At 45.6% G+C, this 20,295-nt stretch overlaps 1 protein-coding gene across 5 annotated transcripts in view; it reads left to right on the forward strand.

Moving 5' to 3' along the window:
• Positions 1-19,750, forward strand: part of LRFN5 (leucine rich repeat and fibronectin type III domain containing 5) — a 144,970-nt gene extending 125,220 nt beyond the window's left edge. For 3 of the 5 annotated variants that reach the window (XM_034768152.1, XM_034768151.1, XM_034768153.1), the window contains exons 2-3: positions 7,224-8,631; positions 9,393-10,753. In XM_034768152.1, coding sequence (XP_034624043.1) covers positions 7,244-8,631; positions 9,393-10,335 — 2,331 coding nt within the window. In that variant the 5' untranslated portion in view covers positions 7,224-7,243 and the 3' untranslated portion in view covers positions 10,336-10,753. Of the gene's footprint in view, positions 1-7,223; positions 8,632-9,392; positions 10,754-16,764; positions 16,819-19,340 lie in introns of those variants that run through there. The other 2 variants (XM_034768155.1, XM_034768154.1) reach the window with 2 other exon arrangements.
• Positions 19,751-20,295: the final 545 nt, after the last annotated feature.

The following is a 20,295-nucleotide window of genomic DNA, read 5'->3' on the forward strand; positions in this document are numbered from 1 at the left end:
ACCCTCCTTCCCTGGGGCCCTCACGGTGCCCAGACCCCGGGATCCTCCTCTTCTCTGCTCTCCATTCTTGGGGTCAGGGATCTTACCCCCGCTGGATTTGCAGAGCCAGGAGGGATGGAGTGTGGCCATGGGACCTCAGAGCTGAACTACCACCATACATTCAGATATCTCCTGTCCCCATGCCAAGTTCTTACACTATGCTAGCAGGCCTTTGCCTTTTTTGTCTGCGGAGTCGCTCTCTCACGGCGCACTCAGTCTAGACCTGGATGTCGGCATTTCCAGCTTCCGAGTCACTGGTAAGTCAGAAGAAAATGATTTGGAATGCTTTTGTATCAATGTCCTAACAGATAAAGCATAAGAAATGGGGTATTACTTGGTGTCTTCTACAGACCCCCAAATCATTCTAGGGAACAGGATGACTGGCTCCTTATGCACCTATCTACAATGTGTAGGGGGAAAACAACTTGTGTGATCATGGGAGACTTAAATTTCAGTGGCATACACTGGAGGTCTCATGCTGCCAATTCTAAAACATCCTTGGAAGTTCTAAACATTATATCACTTGCATCTGAAGAAGTGAGGTTCTTACCCACGAAAGCTTATGCTCCCAGTACTTCTGTTAGTCTCAAAGGTGCCACAGGACCCTCTGTTGCTCTAAACATTATAGATGACAATTTCCTAACTCAAAAAGTCTTGCAACCAACACGGGGGAACTCTATATTAGACCTTGTCTTGACAGATAAAGGGGAACTGATTGCAGCATTGAAAATTAGTGGTAACTTAGGTACAAACGATCATGACCTGGTCACATTTATAATGTGCAAAAAGAATATACACCTCTACTCTGATATAATGCTGTCCTCAGGAGCCAAAAAATCTTATCACGTTACAGGTGAAACCGCGTTATAGGCCCTCCCCCCCCTTCCCCGAAGCACTGCTTTACCGCGTTATATCCAAATTCGTGTTATATCGGGTCGAATTATATCGGGTAGAGGTGTAGTCCAGACCAGTGATATGTCTATGTGATGCTTTAATAGAGCCAATTTCACAATGCTAAAAACAATTATGAACCACATCAGCTGGGAGGAAGAATCTAATCAGAAAAATGTGAGTGATAATTAGGAATCATTTAAGAACACGCTATTAGATGCCCCCAAAGCCACAGTTCCCCAATTGAGGATGGAGGTTATGCTGGCTAAAAACTGACCTGGTTTAGAAGGGAAGTGAAGGTAGCTGTAAAAAATAAATGAATAAAAAATAATATATAACAATTGGCAGAAAGGGGAAGTTGATGGTAATGAATGTATACCAAAAGTTATTAGATGTAGAACACTGATGAGGGAAACATGGACACAAGGAGAAATCTATGGTCATCTGAGTTAAGGACAATAAGGAATTTTTAAAAAATATATTGGGGGGAAAAAGGAATCCTGACACTGGTACTGCACTGTTACAGGAAGGAAATGGAAGAATGATCAATAATAATGCAGAAAAGGCAGAAGTGTGCAATAAATATTTCTGTTCTGTAATTGGGGATAAAAGAGATGATGCAGTCTCATGGTATGGTAATAACGTAATTTTCATTCCACTAATATCTTGGAAGCATGGTAAACAGAAGTAACTAAAGTTAGACATTTTAAAATCATCAGGCCCTGATACCTTGCTTCCAAGAGTATTAAAAGAGCTGGCTGATGAACTCGCGGGACTGTTAGTGTTGATTTTCAATACGTCTTGGAGCACTGTAGGGGGAAGTTCCAGACGACTGGAAGGAAGCTAATGTTGTGCCAATATTCAAAAGGGTAAATGGGATGACTTGGGTAATTATTGGCCTGTCAGCCTGACATTGATTCTGGGCAAAATAAGGGAGCGGCTGATACAGGACTCAATTAATAGTGAACTAAAGAAGAAGAATGTAATTAATGCAAATCAAAAGGGGTTATGGAAAATAGATCCTATTAAACTAACTTGATTTTTTTTTTTTTTTGGACGAGATGACAAATTTGGTTGATAAAGGTAATTAGTATTGATCTAAGACATTTAGACTTCTGTGAGATATTTAACTTGGCACCTCATGACATTTTGATTAAAAAGCTAGAACTATATAAATTTAGCATGGCACCCATTAAATGGATTAAAGGCTGGCTAAGGGATAGGTTTCAATATGTAATTGTAAATGAGGAATGATCATTGAGCGGTTGTGTTTTCAAGTGAGGTCCCACAGGGACTGGGTCTTGGCCCTATGCCATTTAACATCTTAAGCAATAACCTGGTAGAAAACATGAAATCTTCACTGATAAAGTTTGCAGATAACACACAAATTGGGGGTGTGCTAACTAATGAAGATGACACGTCACTGATTCAGAGTGTTCTGGATCACTTGGAAAACTGGGCACAAGCAAACAAAATGTGTTTTAATTTTGCTAAATATAAACATATACATCTAGGAACATAGAATGTGGGCTATTCTTACAGGATGGGGGCCTCTCTCCTGGGAAGCAGCGACTCCAACAAAGAGTTGGTGGATAATCAGCTGAACACTCGCTTCCGGTGCGATACTGAGGCCAAAGGAGCTAATCCAGGGATACATAAACAGGGGAATCACAAGTAGGAGTAGAGGGTTATTTTATCTCGATATTTGGGAGTGGTGTGACCACTGCTGGAATAACTGTGTCCTGGTGTGCTGAATTCAAGATGGATGTTGATAAATTGGAGAGGGTTCCGAGAAGAGCTATGAGAATGATTAAAGGATTAGAAAATCTGTCTTATAGTGATAAATTCAAAGAGCACAATCAATGTAGCTTAACAAAGAGAAGATTAAGTGGTGACAATCAAAATCTGTAAGTATCTGCATAGAGAACAAATATTTAGTAGGGGGCTAAAGTCTAGCAGAGAAAGGTGTAAAATGATGCAATGGCTGGACGCTAAAGCTAGACAAATTCAGACCAGACATTTGATAACAGTGAGAGGAATCAGCCATTGGAACAATTGACCGGGGTCATGGTGGATTCTCTATCACTGGCTATTTTTAACTCAAGGTTGGATGTGGAGTATAGGAACCGTATTCTCCTACTTAGCCCCCCAGAGTGAGGGGGGGCGGAACAGAGGCCAGCTGGGAATGGCAATGTAGATAGGAGGAAAAAGCCTGGAGCAGGAGAACGAGGAGGGGAGTAGAAAGGAGGGGCCAGAAGTAGGAAAGGGGGAGGGAGTCATGGGCATGGGGGAGGGACCATGCAAGGAGAAAGGCAGGGGGCAGAGGGGATGACTGCCAGTCTTCCCTGACAGGCACCCTTTCCATGCCCCAGCCCCCAGCTAGCAACAGAGTCACTGTGCTCTGGGGAGCGACCACCGGGTTGTGAGTCAGGCACCTCTGCCACTGAGGCACCATGTGGCCTTGGGAAAGTCACTTCACTCTCTGCCTCAGGTCTCCCAGCAGTGCTGTCACTCGTATCTGTGTGACTGGCATGCCTACAGGCCCTGTATGTCTGCACAGGACTCAGAAAAGGTATGGCAGGTTACCAATGCAAAGGGTTTCTGCTTTTCCGAGGGCCAGGAGTTGTGGTGAGTTGGGAGCAGTGGCAATGGGGAAGGGGGTGGGCACATGGAGGTGGGGAAGAAATGATCATTATTAGGAATACTAAATGAGAGACGGGTGGAGGGAAAGGGCCAGGAAAGGAAGAGAAATAACAGAACACTCAATAGACTGTTTTTTTTAAAATGTTATTAAACAGTCTGGTAGCAAACCATTGCAGAGAACTAGTCAGTCACGGTTGCTTTTGGCCACACGTCACGGCTGTGTGGGAGAAGGCCTGAGACCCCAGCCTGTGGGTGCTGACAGTAGCGCTATCGCACCCTTGGCTGGGTTTGTGTTCAATCACTGCCCCTGGCCGAGGGCAAGCGGGAACGTATCTGAGGGAGTTTGGGGCCAGAGGTTCTCCTAGCTTCGTAGCTTGCCAGTGGGAAACGTTACATGTAAATACGGGAGAGGTTTAACACAGAATCTTCCCTCTGATTTGCACACTGGCCCCAGCAATAGCTGCATTTTCTGGGTAAGGAGCAGCAGCCCCACACCTTGGTTTTTATACCAATACAGAGTCCAACATTGGGTCTACGCTTCCCCCTGGCCATGTGCATTCTGGGTGTGTCTGCGCAGTGTGCCCTAGGGGTGTCCGTGCAGTGTGCCCCTTGGTGTGTCTATGCAGTGTGCCTGGGCATGTCTGCTCAATGTGTACTGTGTGTCTGTGCAATGTGCCCCAAGTGTGTCTGTGTAGTGTGTCCCTGGGTGTCTCTGTGCAGTGTGTACCAGGTGTGTCTGTGCAGTATGTGCTGGGTGTGTTTGTGCAGTGTGCCCCTGTGCCAATCTGTGCAGCGTGCTCTGTGCAGTGTGCACCAGGTGTGTCTATGCAGTGTGTTGAGTGTGTTTGTGCAGTGTGCCCCGGGTGTCTCTGTGCAGTGTGTGCTGGGTATCTGTGCATGTCTAGCACATTGTAGTCATTGCTGTATTATATAAATAATAGCATGCTTAGACACATGAGCAGCGATCAGAATATTTAGGACACAGGATGAAAACAAAGCTGCCTGGATGCACGTTGGTTGGGAACATGCATACATGCTCTAATATCTATTGGCCTTGACACAACAAGATCAGAGGAAAATACTGAACAAGATTTATGGACACTAAATCATGCTGCATAGTAAATAACATGAAATGTACTAACCATGTGCAAACAAGCATAATCGTGAATCAAGCTTCTAAGTTGTTGTCTAGAAAGGTTATTGTTGTGGTGTTCATTTAGTCCCTGTTCAGTATCTGAATTCCCACGGCGATGATTCCATTTACAGGAGTACAATCTTCCCAACATATATTATGTACATAAAAGGCCTGAAACTTAATCCTCAGAATGTATTTAAACATCACCCTTGAAGTTCGCTTGCTGTCAAAATTAATGCAAAAATGTTTCTCCGTGGAGCTACAAAAGATTTTATTCTAAAATTTTACTATTTCTGACAGGAAAAGTCTGCTTCCCAGAGTTTAAGGCTAGCAGAAAAGGGAACTAATGTAATTGGTGCATTTATAGTCCAAGAATGGCCAGTTGTCTCTGAAGGAGTCCAGTATAAATTGGTGTAACATTGGATTCTATAGAGAAAGAATTACACTCTCAGCTGGCTGTAAAAACTAAATTTGTTTTTATATCCTTTTCCAGTTGTCAGATAAATACTGATTCTCTAGAGCATGTATTATGGGAGAGCCATTGGCTGAGAGATTGATTCAATGATGAAGGACCATTTTCTAGTCCCCAGGTGATATGCTCTTCTCTGTTTAAAAATACAACCTCCTAAAAGGAATTTGTTAGAGAGGAAAACCTCAGCACCCACATAGAAGTGCAAATACTGTCTGACTAACAAATGATATAGCAACAGTTTATGTTGAGTAAGAACTTTTTAATTCAAGATCATAAACAGATAGCTCAGGATATTGACTTTGTTAGAAATAAACCTTCTGCAGGAGTTCATCGTGTGTTGGAGATGGTCATCAGCACTAAGAATCATCAGCCTCACCCTCAAGGCCGTGTTCATTTTTTAAACTATAATTTGTCAGGTGAAGCCCTCTGGCCCGAGGGACTCAGTGGTCTGGAACAGCTCCCACTTACATTAGCTTCAGAATGACTTTTAGGTGCTCACTGTTTCTGAGGAATAGTGCTTAGGGGCTTGATATCATAGAATAGCAGGGTTGGAAGGGACCTCAGGAGGTCATCTAGTCCAACCCCCTGCTCAAGGTAGGACCAATCCCCAGACAGATTTTTGCCCTAGATCCCTAAATGCCCCCCCTCAAGGATTGAGCTCATAACCCTGGGTTTAGCAGGCCAATGCTGAAACCTCTGAGCTATCCCTCCCCCCATCGTCACTGATTGTCTTTGCATCTTACAGACTCTTATTCCATTTCATTTCCCAGTTCATGGACAGACTGGATTACTGTTCCCCGGCCTTGCCTAACAACTCTCACGAGCTTTGAACCTGGGACAGCTGTGAAACAGCTTGTATGTTTGCGTATGCAGGGGTGCAGGAGCCATGTCAGTCTCTGGGTATTAGAGAGACAAGGTGGGTGAGGTCATATTTCTGATTGGACCAAGTTCTGTCTCTCTCACCAACAGTAGTTGGTTTAATAAAAGCTATTACCTCACCCACCTGGTCTCTGTGTGTTTATGGCCATTTAAAATATACTGTCTTTATGGTAGTATATTTATGGAGCTGGTGAAGTGGTTGTGCAATTCTGGTGTGTGCAGATGTGCTAGAACCCAGTTCTAAGACTAAGACTAATTGTACAGGCAGAATTTTCTGGGGGTGGGGGGAATACAGTCTTGCTGCCCAGGGAGTTGGAGAAAGTGATAACCGTCTAAAATTTGGTTGGGTTCCCTATTTATCTAGCCCTCCGCCAACAAAATAGTTAACAATTTATGAATGGTAGACAACAAACTCCTTAGAGTGTGTTCTGCACATAACACTAAGAACTTAGGTGTTGGGTAGACCTATGTGTTCCACTTGTCGTTTTTAGGGAGACTGGCCGAACAGCTGCAAGGTCTGTACAAACAGGTGCAAGACTCCTTTTCTGCCCAGGTAACTACTTAGCAGTTTCACAAAGACACATCAAAAATGAAGGGGTTGACAGTGTCTACTCAGGAGAGCCAAGGAGTGGCATAACTGGGTGGTGCAGGTCCAAGAATGAGTTGCGTTGGCAGGGGCTTCCGAATGTGCGGCTGATAGTACGTAAAATTCTGTGCCTCTTATCCAACTTATCTAAGACCAAACAAATAATGTATAAACCACTGAAGAACGCTGTGTTGGTCTGCTGTTTGGTAATGGATGACACCCGTCACCATTAAAAAGTAAATCCATGGCTTATGAATGCCCATCGTTATTATCACGTATTCATTGTATTGGGGTTCTTCTCAGCCTAATGGGACCATCTCCTGTTGGTGTCATCATTTTTACTGTGGTAGCACCAAGACTGGTGCCTCATTGTGCTACTCAGTGTACAGACATGTATTGAGAGACAGCCACTCCCCCAAAGAGCTTACAATCGAAGTAGACATGGACCGCATCCCGATCCCTTGAGTCACAGCCCAGTGCTGTAACCACTAGCCCAGCCTTCCTTTCTTTGCCTCCTTATTGCATGGGTTGTGTTCCACATGGGGGATATTAACAATGTGCTTTGCACTCTCTTGCAGGCTCTGAAACCTGATCTACAATGGAAAAACTGCTTTTGTATCTGCTGTTCATTGGCATAGCAGTGAGAGCCCAGATCTGCCCCAAGCGCTGTGTCTGTCAGATTTTGTCTCCAAATCTTGCAACCCTTTGTGCCAAGAAAGGGCTTTTGTTTGTTCCCCCAAACATTGACAGAAGGACTGTGGAACTGCGACTGGCGGACAATTTTGTTACAAACATCAAAAGGAAAGATTTTGCCAACATGACCAGCCTCGTGGACCTGACGCTATCCAGGAATACAATAAGTTTTATTACACCTCATGCATTTGCTGATCTGCGCAATTTGCGAGCTTTGCATTTGAACAGCAACAGGTTGACTAAGATCACCAATGACATGTTCAGTGGGCTTTCCAACCTGCACCATTTGATACTTAACAACAATCAGCTGACTTTAATTTCTTCCACAGCCTTTGATGACGTTTTAGCTCTTGAGGAACTGGATTTGTCCTATAACAATCTAGAAACTATCCCTTGGGATGCTGTGGAGAAGATGGTTAGCTTGCACACACTCAGCTTAGACCACAATATGATTGACCACATTCCTAAGGGAACTTTCTCCCATCTCCACAAGATGACCAGGTTAGATGTCACGTCAAATAAATTGCAGAAGCTGCCACCTGATCCTCTCTTTCAACGAGCTCAGGTATTAGCAACCTCAGGAATCATCAGCCCCTCTACTTTTGCATTAAGCTTTGGTGGAAACCCTTTGCATTGCAACTGTGAACTCCTGTGGCTGAGACGTCTTTCCAGAGAAGATGACCTAGAGACTTGCGCTTCTCCTCCACTGTTATCTGGTCGGTATTTTTGGTCAATCCCAGAGGAAGAGTTCCTATGTGAACCCCCTCTCATTACTAGACATACCCATGAGCTCAGAGTGCTGGAGGGTCAACGGGCAACTCTGAGATGTAAGGCCCGGGGTGATCCAGAGCCAGCCATTCATTGGATTTCACCAGAAGGCAAACTTATTTCAAATGCAACCAGGTCGCTGGTGTACGACAATGGAACGCTGGACATACTGATAACAACTGTGAAGGATACAGGCTCCTTCACCTGCATAGCATCGAACCCTGCAGGAGAAGCCACTCAAATGGTGGATCTTCACATAATCAAACTTCCTCACTTGCTAAACAGTACAAACCACATTCACGAGCCTGACCCTGGCTCCTCGGACATCTCGACCTCCACCAAGTCAGGGTCAAATGCGAGTAGTAATAATGGGGATACTAAAGTCAGCCAGGATAAGAAAGTTGTAGTAGCAGAAGCAACATCATCCACTGCGCTACTCAAATTTAATTTTCAAAGAAATATACCTGGAATACGGATGTTCCAAATCCAGTACAATGGTACTTACGATGACTCACTTGTTTACAGGTAAGACAGATCCAACCATATCTGTATCTGCACTTAGCTCTCCATCAAATTGTTTCCTATTGATTTATTAATGCACTGTTTCATTGCAGTCCATTATTGAGGAGTGGTTACAGTACCACTTAGCTTGATCAGAATACTGTCCTCGGAAGCATATGGTGCAGGGCTTGTGAAAGTCTAATGCAATTTTCAACTAACAAATAGGAAAATTACTTTGAATAGTGTTATTTTTGGATAATCCAATCTGACCTTTATCCCCTGCGGTAATCTGATTAGCAGAAGGATTGTAGTTAGATGAGTTAAATGGATCTTACACCCTCAGTTTTTGAAAACCTGGGAAAAAGATGTCCATAAATGTACGTCCCCTAAAGCCCTCTAATTCTGTCCTCAGTCTCTCTGCCGCTCAGCCTGGTGCAGTGCACGCAGAGGTGTTTTATGTGCTAAGTGGATTTGTTTTCAAGTCAGCTAATGTAACAGTCACACCTTTCAAAACCAATTTGTCATCAATGATTTTTTTTTTATTTAGCGGTGGCTCGTCCAAGGAGCTCTGCACTGCTGAGCAAGGCAATTAGTGGGCTTGCCAGTGGGAGACACAGCGCTGCTCATGCAGGGCTCAGAGCCATTGGAGTTGGCTCTGAGTAACTCCACGGGTGCAGTGTGTTAGTGCCTCTGGGGGTGATCGCCTTCGCGGGTGATCTGAGAGCTGGGGATGGGAGATGACTGTGAGTGCCTTGTTTAATAACATCAGTTCCCTTGTCCCCCAGAATGATACCTCCCACGAGCAAAACCTTCCTGGTCAACAACCTGGCCGCTGGGACTGTCTACGACCTGTGTGTCTTGGCAATCTATGACGATGGCATCACCTCCCTCACGGCCACCAGGGTCGTCGGGTGCATACAGTTTACGACCGAGCAGGATTATGTCCGTTGCCATTTCATGCAATCCCAGTTCCTGGGCGGCACCATGATTATCATCATTGGTGGGATTATCGTGGCCTCCGTGCTCGTGTTCATCATCATCCTGATGATCCGCTACAAGGTGTGTAACAACAACGGGCAGCACAAGGTGACCAAGGTCAGCAATGTTTATTCTCAGACCAACGGCGCTCAGATGCAAGGCTGCAGTGGTGCGATGCCCCCGTCGATGTCCAAACAGGCCGTCGGGCACGAGGAGAGCGTCCAGTGCTCCAGAGTCCCCACGGACAGTGTGACTCAGTCCTCAGACACTTGCTCGAGCCAGGACTCCACTACCACTACCTCTGCACTGCCTCACACGTGGACTTCCAGCGCTTCGGCCTCCCAAAAGCAGAAGAGAAAGCCTGGGCCAAAGCCAAGCAGCGAGCCACCGAGCGAAGCTCTCACAAATATCGAGTCCCAGAACACTAACCGAAATAACTCCACTGCACTGCAGCTAGCTAGTCGTCCCCCGGCCTCTGCCAAAGGGCCCCCCACCTACAAAAGAGCACAATCAAAGCCAAGTAAGTTTCTCACTTTGCCAGCTGAAACATCCAGAGCAAAGCGCAGGTACTCCCTGAACGGAGAATTAATGGAATACCATTGGTATGGTAACTCCCAGAACACAGGTGGATTATGGTCTAAAAGGAGCATGTCTATGAATGGGATGCTAATTCAGTCAGACAATTCTGATGTGGATAGTGGAAAAGCAACTTTCTCGAGTTCTGAGTGGATATTGGAAAGTACTGTGTGACCTGCTTTTTAAAGTGTATTTTATTTTATTGTCATGAAACACAAAACAGCAAACATTGTGTGAGACCTCACTGCTGGGAAATAGGGATTTGGAATTCCACTCCTGGCTTGCTGAGTCCTGGCTTGTCCAGGCAGGGTTGTGTGGGAGCGGCCCAGGCACACAGGTTTTGTTATGTTTATTTTATTTTATTTAATATAACAACCGAAGGCAACATTCAAAGATAAAATGATTAAAGGAAAAAAGCATGAAACAGCACCAGTGCCTTCCCCTACTCTAGGACTGGCTTCCTGGTTCTGCAGTAGCAGAAAACAAACGAGAGTTTCACAGAAAAAGCCTTTTCTAAAGGAAATGCTCTTTCCTCCAAGCTAACAAAAGATAACTTATGGATCAATCAGTAAAATGATATTTTTTAAAATGATCAGACTGTATGTTTCTTGTCAGTGACAATGATGTTGCCTTTGTTTTTAGGCAAATGCTGTACAGAAACAACAACTCTGTGTTGTTATGTTGTGTAAAATAAAATACTCAATAAGTGTACCCAGCCAGTGTTAAAGGAAGTCCCCTTGGAAGCAGCATTCTTGGTGTAGGTTCCTTAAGGGTTCCCTGGTATTGGCATTACCAGCCGTTTTCCCAGCTGGTGCAGGAAGGGGAGGGGAAAGGAGATGCCCTCAGCATTCTGGGGTGAGTAAAAGCTCTGTTTTAGTGTGCGGGAATGAAGACACAGGGCCAGATCCTCATCTGGTGGAGACGGGTGTTGCTCCACCCCAGCCAGTGACAATGCCTGTGCACCAGCAGAGGACCTGGCTCCGAGCCAGAATCCCAAATGCAGGTATGTCGGCATTCAGGGCTTCGATGTGTGTTGTGTTGGGGCAGAAAAAGGGTCAGAGCATGACAGGTCTTTCCCTGTGAGTGTAGTTGGGTCTCATGAGATGGGGGAGTTTAAGACATGTTTTGTTAGGTTCAGAATAAATGGAGAAAAACAATAATGCGGGGCCCAGAGCTGTCGTCCCTAGTCAGTAAAGACACATGGTGATTGCAGTGGGGGGTTATGAGTGCAAGGGCAGGAGTATCGGGCTCAGAAATTTGCAGCCACCCTCGCTAGCAGGAAACCTGCCCAGTCTTCACCCCCATTTTAGCAAGGACCTGTCAGGATGGCAACCTTGACACAGTACTCAGCCAAACCCTGTAGTGCCAGGCAACACCGGCGCTCAGTTTAGCCATCTGAGACGAGCGGCCTGGGTCCCAGGGGCTGGAGTCCTTCCATGACCCTGCATGGTGACAACCCTACTGCTTCTTAGACATGGGAAATGGTAGATCTGTCACGACACAGTCTCCAGTTCAGGCCCAATGCCTTAGATTAGACGTGAGTGCATAGCATGACTCTTCGGGATGGCTAAAAGGAAGGCACTTCCAGTTTCATGTTATGATAAATCTCTGAGGCTGCAGAGCAGGACTAGGTGGGTGGATCATTTTCTGGCAAATTAATAATATTAATTAATAATTAATTAATAGTTAATGCAATCCTTTCCCAGCCCTGGTGCTTCTTTTGGTTGTCATTTTGGTATGTTCACATACTGTTTGGAGATTTCTCTGCTGCCTGGGTATAATAAGGGGCACGGAAGGCAGTCCCAGCCATGAACTCGCCTGTTATGCGATTGTTGTGCCTTGGGATTTCAATCCCTTTTTTCAATGACACAGTTAGAAACCAAGAGAGACGAGCAATGCCGTGAAGGAGTGGTGGGATAGAGCTGCTGACAGAGCCACTCCAGTCTGTTGAATAAAACATAAATGTGCAGAACTAGATGCATAACTATCGGAACAGTCATTTTCACAAGGAAAACAAGTGTTTCTATTGCAATATTGTGTCCATTTCCCCCTCGCCCCATTCCACTCTGCAATTCACCTCAGCTTATTTGGTCTCCATGTCTAAATCAGAGATATTTTAATGGCATGACAATTGTAATATGCTACTGAATGCAAATCGCTAGTTTTAGCCTCACTTTGGCAACACATCATACCTATCCAGAAGTTAAGCTTCTAGGCCATTTTTCCTTAGCAGTATTAGTGTTATGAGGATTACAGTAACTGAGTGAGAGATTTTGCTCTCTGGTCAAAATGTTATTTTATACCCAGTAATTTGGTGCTTGAAACCAAATAAATCCCAATGATCCGTTACAGGACAGCCCTGTTCTGCATCAGTTTAGCCTCTCGTCAGGCTGATCCTGCAGCGTTCCTGTTGCCATCACTGGATTGCATCTGCAAAGGCCACTGCAGGATTGGGCTCAGAAAGGGCCCCGTCAGAGTGTACTAGAAGATAGACCATGTTTTCATGCTGTGCTGGAAGGAGAGAAACCCTTTTTTTTTAAAAGCCCATTTTTTCCCATGCAACTGCAGAGACCCACAAGAAAACCTAAGCCCAAAATGATGATATTCAATTCCCAATGAGCAAGTTAAAAACCTCTGGGTTTCCCTGCCATCCGTGCATTATAGGTCCCTTTCGGCGGGGGCACACACCAATAGCGGCTAAAACGCTATGTCACAAAGTATCCTCACCTAGTTATTCTAATTCCCGTAGTCTTAAAGCGAAGGTGTTGTCAGACATGGTTAAGAGAAAATACCATGTGGTCTGTAGGGAGGGAATAAAAACCTATGGAGCTGGCGCATTGAACCTGTGTGTAGGTGAGAAGGTAGCTTTACAGGGTTTTTTGCTGATCTGTTTGTTTCAATCCCGTGCAGTTTAAAAGTAACAAACTACAATGCTATATCTGTTGTCTGAATTGGAACTAATGTGTGTCTAATGTGCTGTGCAAGTGCCAAAATATTAATAGCGTCTTGGCTTTTTCTTTTTTACACTAAAGAGTCAGTTTTGTAAACACTAAAGCTAAAAACTCCATCCACCATGCATTTCGATCAGAGGCTTCCAGGGACCAGCTGGCACCGTTTGGTTTGATTCTATGATAATATTACAGGACTACTTAGACTGGATATCAGGGAAGGTTATTCACATGGCTCTCTCTCCCTTCATCTGACATATATGCAGTGTATATGCATTGAGCATAAAATGTCTGCCATTCCACTGTCATAAATGTGCAACGGGGCCTTTCCTTTTATTCAGGATTTCTACGGGCTTGACTCCTCCAAAGTGTGGAATGCCCTAGGACGGAGGAGAATCTGTATTCTTCCAATTCTGCAAAGCCAGCGGTGCCAATTGCTTGGGGGCAGAGTGTGCTCGGACAAAGGCATTCATTATTCAGAAGAACAAAACTTACCCACACATACTCAGTGTGAACTACTGGAAACCCTGCAGAAAAGAAGAGAGATGGTTAGCATGGGCCAGTGAAATCTACCCCCTGTGCGGTGAGGCCAGCATAAGAACTAGGAACCACTAAGTCCTTGGGCAATAAGTGGAACATAGTGGCACCTACCTCATGTGCTGGCTCCCTACACGGGCACCTTTCACGCACTGAGACCACACTAGTGATTGTGCTTAGCACTTAGTCAGCAGAGGACTTTCCGCAATGAATTACCTCAGGTGCCTGTGGCTTGTAAAATACAGACCCTGTTCCAAAGGGGCAATGCAACCGGATTATGCTGCTAAGAGCTCAGCAGTGAAATGGTGTCTTCTCTTATAATCACCAGAGGGGGACAAAATCACAAGTGTGTTATTGGTTCTAAAATGTGCTGGCACGTGCCTCCTCTCCCAGCCCTTCTGGCATTAACTGTTCTACTGAAAGAAAATGCCCTGGGTTTGCTATACTGGTTTGGATGGAGGAACGGTGCTGGGCGCAGAGTGTGTTTGCTGTGTTAGTTGTTCTCTGTGCTGCCTTTCTGGTTGTGCTTTGGGGGGTTCCTTGCTCTGTGCTGAATATGGGACAGTTTAGTTCTAGGTGCAGATGTGACTTGACTTGTCCATTGTGCTTTTATTTACTTGAAAACGCTCCATTTTCCTCATGCTCCCATGCAAAAGAGCAACAATAGAACAATCAGCCAGAACAACATGTCCCAGCCTCACCCCCTCCAGGAAAAGATGGAGTCCCAGCTGTCAGCCTGTCGAGCTGCCTTTCAGCTCCATGTTGTCCTTTAGCCCAAATTCTGGCTCTCTGCCCCGCCTCTCAGGGAATGTAGACAATAGAGACCAGGGCCGGCCAGTGAAGCTTGGTCTGCACGCAGAACTGTGCCGCTGGGAAAGCAGAGGGTAGATGCCGCTGGGTGTGTTAGTATCCGAGGGTTCAGCCTCTCCAGAATGCGGATGGTTATCCCATTATTAAGGACTGTTCCTAAATCAGCCAATCTTGTCTGTCCCGTGGAAAACTCTACTCCGTGATGTTTTGTTGCCTAGTCTGTCCACAATACCCAGGTGAGATCATTGTTACAGTGCAGAAACCCTTTGACCCACCTCTGTTGCAGTGGCCAGGTGCATTGTGAGTGTCACACACTTTGAGGTAGAAATCCACGTTCTCAATGTGCGTACCAGACGAACATTCACACCGGGCTCTTGGTCGCTGACTGATGTTATTGCAAACCTTGTAAAAATCAGCCAAGTCTAGATCGACCCTTTTCCCCTGTAAACGGAACATTGCCCACCCATGCTCTGAGAGCACCTTATAAATATAGGGCGTCAAATCATAGAAGCTTTGCTAGTGTGTTAATTCAAAGCAGCCCCTACACTGCTGTATTATACCTCACTGCAAACTGTTACGCCTGCAGGAGCCATGGACCCCTCTAAACTGGAGCCCCCAGCTGCACTATTCACAGAGCGCTCCTCTAATCAGCATTAAGCTTTTGTGTGTGAGGTTTGAAATCAAAATGGGGATCTTGTCTTTGATTGGTGCATAAGGTGTGTTTCCAGAGCAGAAGAGCTGTGACAATCTGCTAACCCAGCCGGGCAGAGTGAGCCTTGGAGCCGTCTCTCTCTTCGCAATGCTGTCAGGAGGCTTAGCTTTGCTGCTAATGAAAACATGGTCTTATTTCCCAAGGAACATTCAAAAGAACTGGCAACTATTTTTAATGCTCTTGTTGTCCATTATTTAGGCAATAACCTTTCCGGAGGCTGAAAACCACGTTACAAATCAGATCCTCCAATGTGTAAAGCGGCATGTCAATGGAGCTACTCCCATTGGCACAGGCTGAGGCTCTGACCCAGAATCTTAGACTTACGCTTGCTTTTGCATGTAGCAAACACTGTGCTACATTTTACTGTGTTCCCGATATTGCAAAGGCAATGTGAATCCTTCCGTGGAATTCCCTGTCTGTTTCACCCGCAGCAACACTGACGACAATAGCGGCAATATGCACCATGCAGAGGAGGGAGAAACTGGCTTTTTTCTCATTAATTAATCCAACAAGCAGCAGAAGGGGAGTTTCTACACAGGGCCTTTTCATAATATAGTATTAGTGTTTGCCATTGTTATTATTTCCCATTGCCGCCGACTTATTAAAAGCAAATGTCGACTCTAGAAGTTGCTGCTCAGCAGAATTACTACAGTTTGCAGCCTCAGGAAATCTGTATTGAAGTGCACTGGCTCAGTGGCAAAGTCTCCTCCCTCACTGTTACCACGCTGAGTTTGAAATAAATTATTTGAACCTCTCTATACAAAACATTACTTTCCCCAGGCAATTCAGCAAACAGATTTAATTATTTGTGGCTAAATTTAAGGCGGCACAGATTTTTGGTTAAAAAACAAACCAACCAGTTGGCAGTGTCCTGTTTACTACAACCATCTATCCAATGGTTTTTATTTGCGGTGCCTACAGGCCTTTTAGGATCCCACTAGGGGTGACAGATGCAGTATCATTGATATGAAAGAGTTTGCTACAGAAGCTATCAATGAGTGAGGCAGCCCCATGTGCCACCTCTTTTATTAGCTTCCGGTTGTGTCATTGTCTAGTTTCCTGAAGTCACATCAATGGCTGTGTTGTCTTTTCCTAGCTATGTTGGGCTTCACTGTGTATCATCAAACGTTTTAGGAAATTGTCTCCAGGGACAATTGTCTCCCCTTGTGCCAGAGGTGTTGACAGCTAGAACTAAACGCTGTTCTATCAGGAGAGTGTTCATTCAAGTAAGAAACCTAAAACTGCATTACATTTCCTGCACTTACAAATGTCTGGGTTCTGCTTCTGCACACTTCCTGCATCATGGTGCTTGCTTGCAGTTCCAGACCAGTGCTGGGATATGACGTGGGTAAGTGGTTTCTCCTGACATTGCTCTACTTTGAAGTATCAAAATATTGATTCCGCCTATAGCCCTGCCTGTAGAGCTCTTATCCCTCTTATTCTCGCTTTTCACAATGTAAGTGCCACTTCATGTGGGTGCAACAAATTACAACTTCTAGCGCTCACAGCATTCTAGTATCACTTTGTTTTCTGAAGCCTATCGAACTGGGACACCAGCTAAGAGTGATACCGTTATTCTTTCTTTTTTCTATACAGGGGTGGGAAGATAAATTAGCCATTAGATTTCGACTGTCAGAATAAATCAACACTGTAAGTAACAATTTGTACCAGCTATATATTCTCCCTTTTACAGTACAGTGTGGGTATGATCTTGCTTTCTTCAGGACCCAAAGCCACCATTGCTTGCAGTGGGGCAATGGGGCATGCAGGGCATTTCGGTTACAGGAGGACCTATATAGGGTGACCAGGCAGCAAGGGTGAAAAATCGGGACAGGGGGTAGAGGGCAAGAGGCATCTATATTAGACAAAGCCCCAAAGATCGGGACTGTCCCTATAAAATCGGGACATCTGGTCACCCTACCTATGTAAACGCATCTGAGCAACACTAGCAGAGGGATAGAGTCCAAATCCTGCTCACCTTACTCACAGGAGGCTTTGGATGCAACTGGCCAACGCCCAAGAGTCAGGTGCTGGGATGATGTCCTAAAAAAGGAGAAAGCTTAATCTGCAGAGATGATAACTGACTGTTCCTGGCGAATCCACTACCACGCATTGCCTGTCTGTTTGGAGTTAGGAAAAAAACGGCTCTCTGTGTTGCACTGAGACAAGCTACATTGCATAAGGAGATTTTTAAGAGCTCTGTATCCTACTTTTGCACTTTAGGGACAGGTTGTTTCCTGATAAAGCCAGCACTTAGGCCCAAGATAACACAGCTAGCTGGCTGTGCACTCATTTGCTTTCAGACTACCAGCTACCTGTAAAAATACCACTTCATTTCTGTGTTTCCATTCACCTGCCTGCAAGGATGCTGACTCAAACTGCACCCATACAAGCACCCAGCCAGCACCGGAGCAGCCGCAGGTTTGCGGAAGCTGAGGGTGACACGCGCCCCCCACGATGCTGAGACCAGGAGATGGTTTTCCCTGCCTGAAGAACTCTCGCCCCACCTTTGCAGTGATGTGCATTTATCACGTGTGTCATTGTCACTTGCCTGAGACTCAGCTCTTTGGAGCAGGAGAGGGTGACCAGACGTCCCCACTTTATAGAGGCAGTCCTGATATTTGGGGCTTTGTCTTATAGAGGCGCCTATTACCCCCCACCTGTCCCAATTTGTCACACTGGCCATCTGGTCACCCTAGGGCAGGGCCATCTTCCCCTTCCATGTGCATATCTAGGGCCTGGTCCAATGGGGCCCTGTCCTTCGTTGGGGCCGCTGAGTGCTACGATCCCGTCATGGAAATGTCACCTGCTGCATGTCAGAGCAGGAGGGCATTTGAAAATTCACCCTGTCCCAGTTTGCATAGGGAGCCTCTGTCCCAGTCATGCTCCTAGCCCTCATTTCCAGCCAGCTTCATGACACTTCCCCGCAGACCGACCAGCCCTGGGATTCACACCCATTGTGCACCATTGGTGCTGTACTGGGGGGGCGGAGGAACTGGGGGAGCTGGAACTCAGGTGGAGCCATGGGGTCTCCATGGGAATCCTCGGGAATCCCCCCAACCCCTCAGGATCCTGGGCCGAGGGGGTTGTGTAGGGACCTCACAGTCTGCCCTGCAGGGGAAAATCCCACCCCAAGCTGGAGCCGCGGGCAGAAAGCTGGTGGCATTTTGTCACTGTATCCCATCCTCTTCCCACTGGACTGGGTAGCACAGCCAGCGTCAGCCTTCCGCAGACTGTACCTGCCGGACGGGACCGCTGGGCCTGGAATAATTGATCTTGGGGAGCAGGCTGACGGCCTCTGAAAACCTCAGCAAAGTAGGAAGCAGTTTTAAAATAGACAGGCTAGGTCCTATTAAACTGCCATACACACAACATGGCATTTTAAAATGTCAGTTATTAGACTAGTGGCTAAAAAATTCCTTCCCACCCAATGGGGCGCTAGATGAGCTAGGAGGGGGGTCAGTTGAAGTTTTGTTGTTGGGACAGTGTGTGTGTGGGGGGGGCGGATTCGATACAAATCGGTCAAAGCACATGAAAGGTGAGATTCCCGCCACAGAACCAAGTGACTGTTCTGTCATTGGCTTGAATGAGACAAGGAGCAGCCCTGGAATTTGCAGACAAACGATGGATTGCAGAGCAATATTTTGCCCTAGTCGTTTGCACTGCCGTGGGCTCCACCACTCTGGCTTCTGCCTTTCGGTTACTGCGGGTTGAATACAAGGGGTTAGTTAAATAATGTATTCAATTAACTATTGGGGGTGGGGGATAACTTACTCCATTCATTGTTTTTTCTTCATTATTCACCCGGCTCTGCTTGCCATGGGTTGGCAGTTGTGTTTGCAAACAGCCACCCTATAACAGTGCAAGAGGGATTCTTTTCAGCCCCTCCTTGTGCTGAAAAGCACTGATCAGCTGTGGGCGGGTAAATGGCAAGCGGTCTCATTTCTATTGGACTTTTCAGAAATGATCTGCCAACCCGTCTCCCCTTCTGGCTCCAGTTCACGGGCACAGAGTGTGGGGGGCTGGTTATGCTATGGTAGTTGGGCTATACCTGTCCAAAAAGCTTTTCTGCATCCTCTCTTTGGCCCTGCATTTGTAGGACGTGGGATTAACTGACTGGCTAAGTAATACCCCCTATTTCCTTATTGTCTTTGTTTTGGTTCTTTTCACAGACCCGAGAATTGCGCTGAAGAATGCCTGCCCTCTGCCACCTCCAGAAAGTGTTACCATTGATGTTGTCACGCAGCAAAAAACAACATGATCCAACTCACTGAAGATTAATCTGTTGAACCAATTCTCACCCCAGCAGAAACTCTCATTTGACACCTACAGCCTGCCCCAATAGGCCATGGAGACGGGCTCCCTTGGATAAACATGCTTTCCCGGTTCCTGGATTCCCCACCCCCCAATTTCGACATTCATTATAAATATCTTTTCTGGCCTTCAAGATTTTTTAAATAAATAATATGGTGGCAACAGCTTCCATATGAACTCGTGTTAAATGTTGCCAGTGGTGAATTCACAGACTGTAAAATGCTCAGTAACTTATATCACCTTAACAAATAAACATTTTACTATGGCAGAGTTTGCATGCTGACTGATTTATAAAGGCAGGGCTTGGTAAATGCTAACTGTATGTCACAGGTCTGTGATGCCATTCCTTCCAAAAGATCCCTACACACTTCACATGGTAGATGACAAATGGGAATGGGGATATGGAGGTAGATATTACCACAGCCGAGGTAGAAGCCAAACTCGAACAGCTTAATGGGATTAAATCGGGGGGCCCAGATAATCTTCATCCAAGAATATTAAAGGAACTGGCACCTGAAATTGCAAGTCCATTAGCAAGAATTTTTAATGAATCTGTAAACTCAGGGATTGTACCGTATGACTGGAGAATTGCTAACATAGTTCCTCTTTTTAAGAAAGGAAAAAAAGTGATCCGGGTAACTACAGGGCTGTTAGTTTGATATCTGTAGTATGCAAGGTCTTGGAAAAAAATTTGAAGGAAAAAGTAGTTAAGGACATTGAGGTCAATGGTAATTGGGACAAAATACAACATGGTTTTACAAAAGGTAGATCGTGACAAACCAACCTGATCTCCTTGTTTGAGATGGTAACAGA

This window comes from Trachemys scripta, chromosome 4, assembly GCF_013100865.1.
Source record: "Trachemys scripta elegans isolate TJP31775 chromosome 4, CAS_Tse_1.0, whole genome shotgun sequence".
NCBI lineage: Eukaryota > Metazoa > Chordata > Testudines > Emydidae > Trachemys > Trachemys scripta.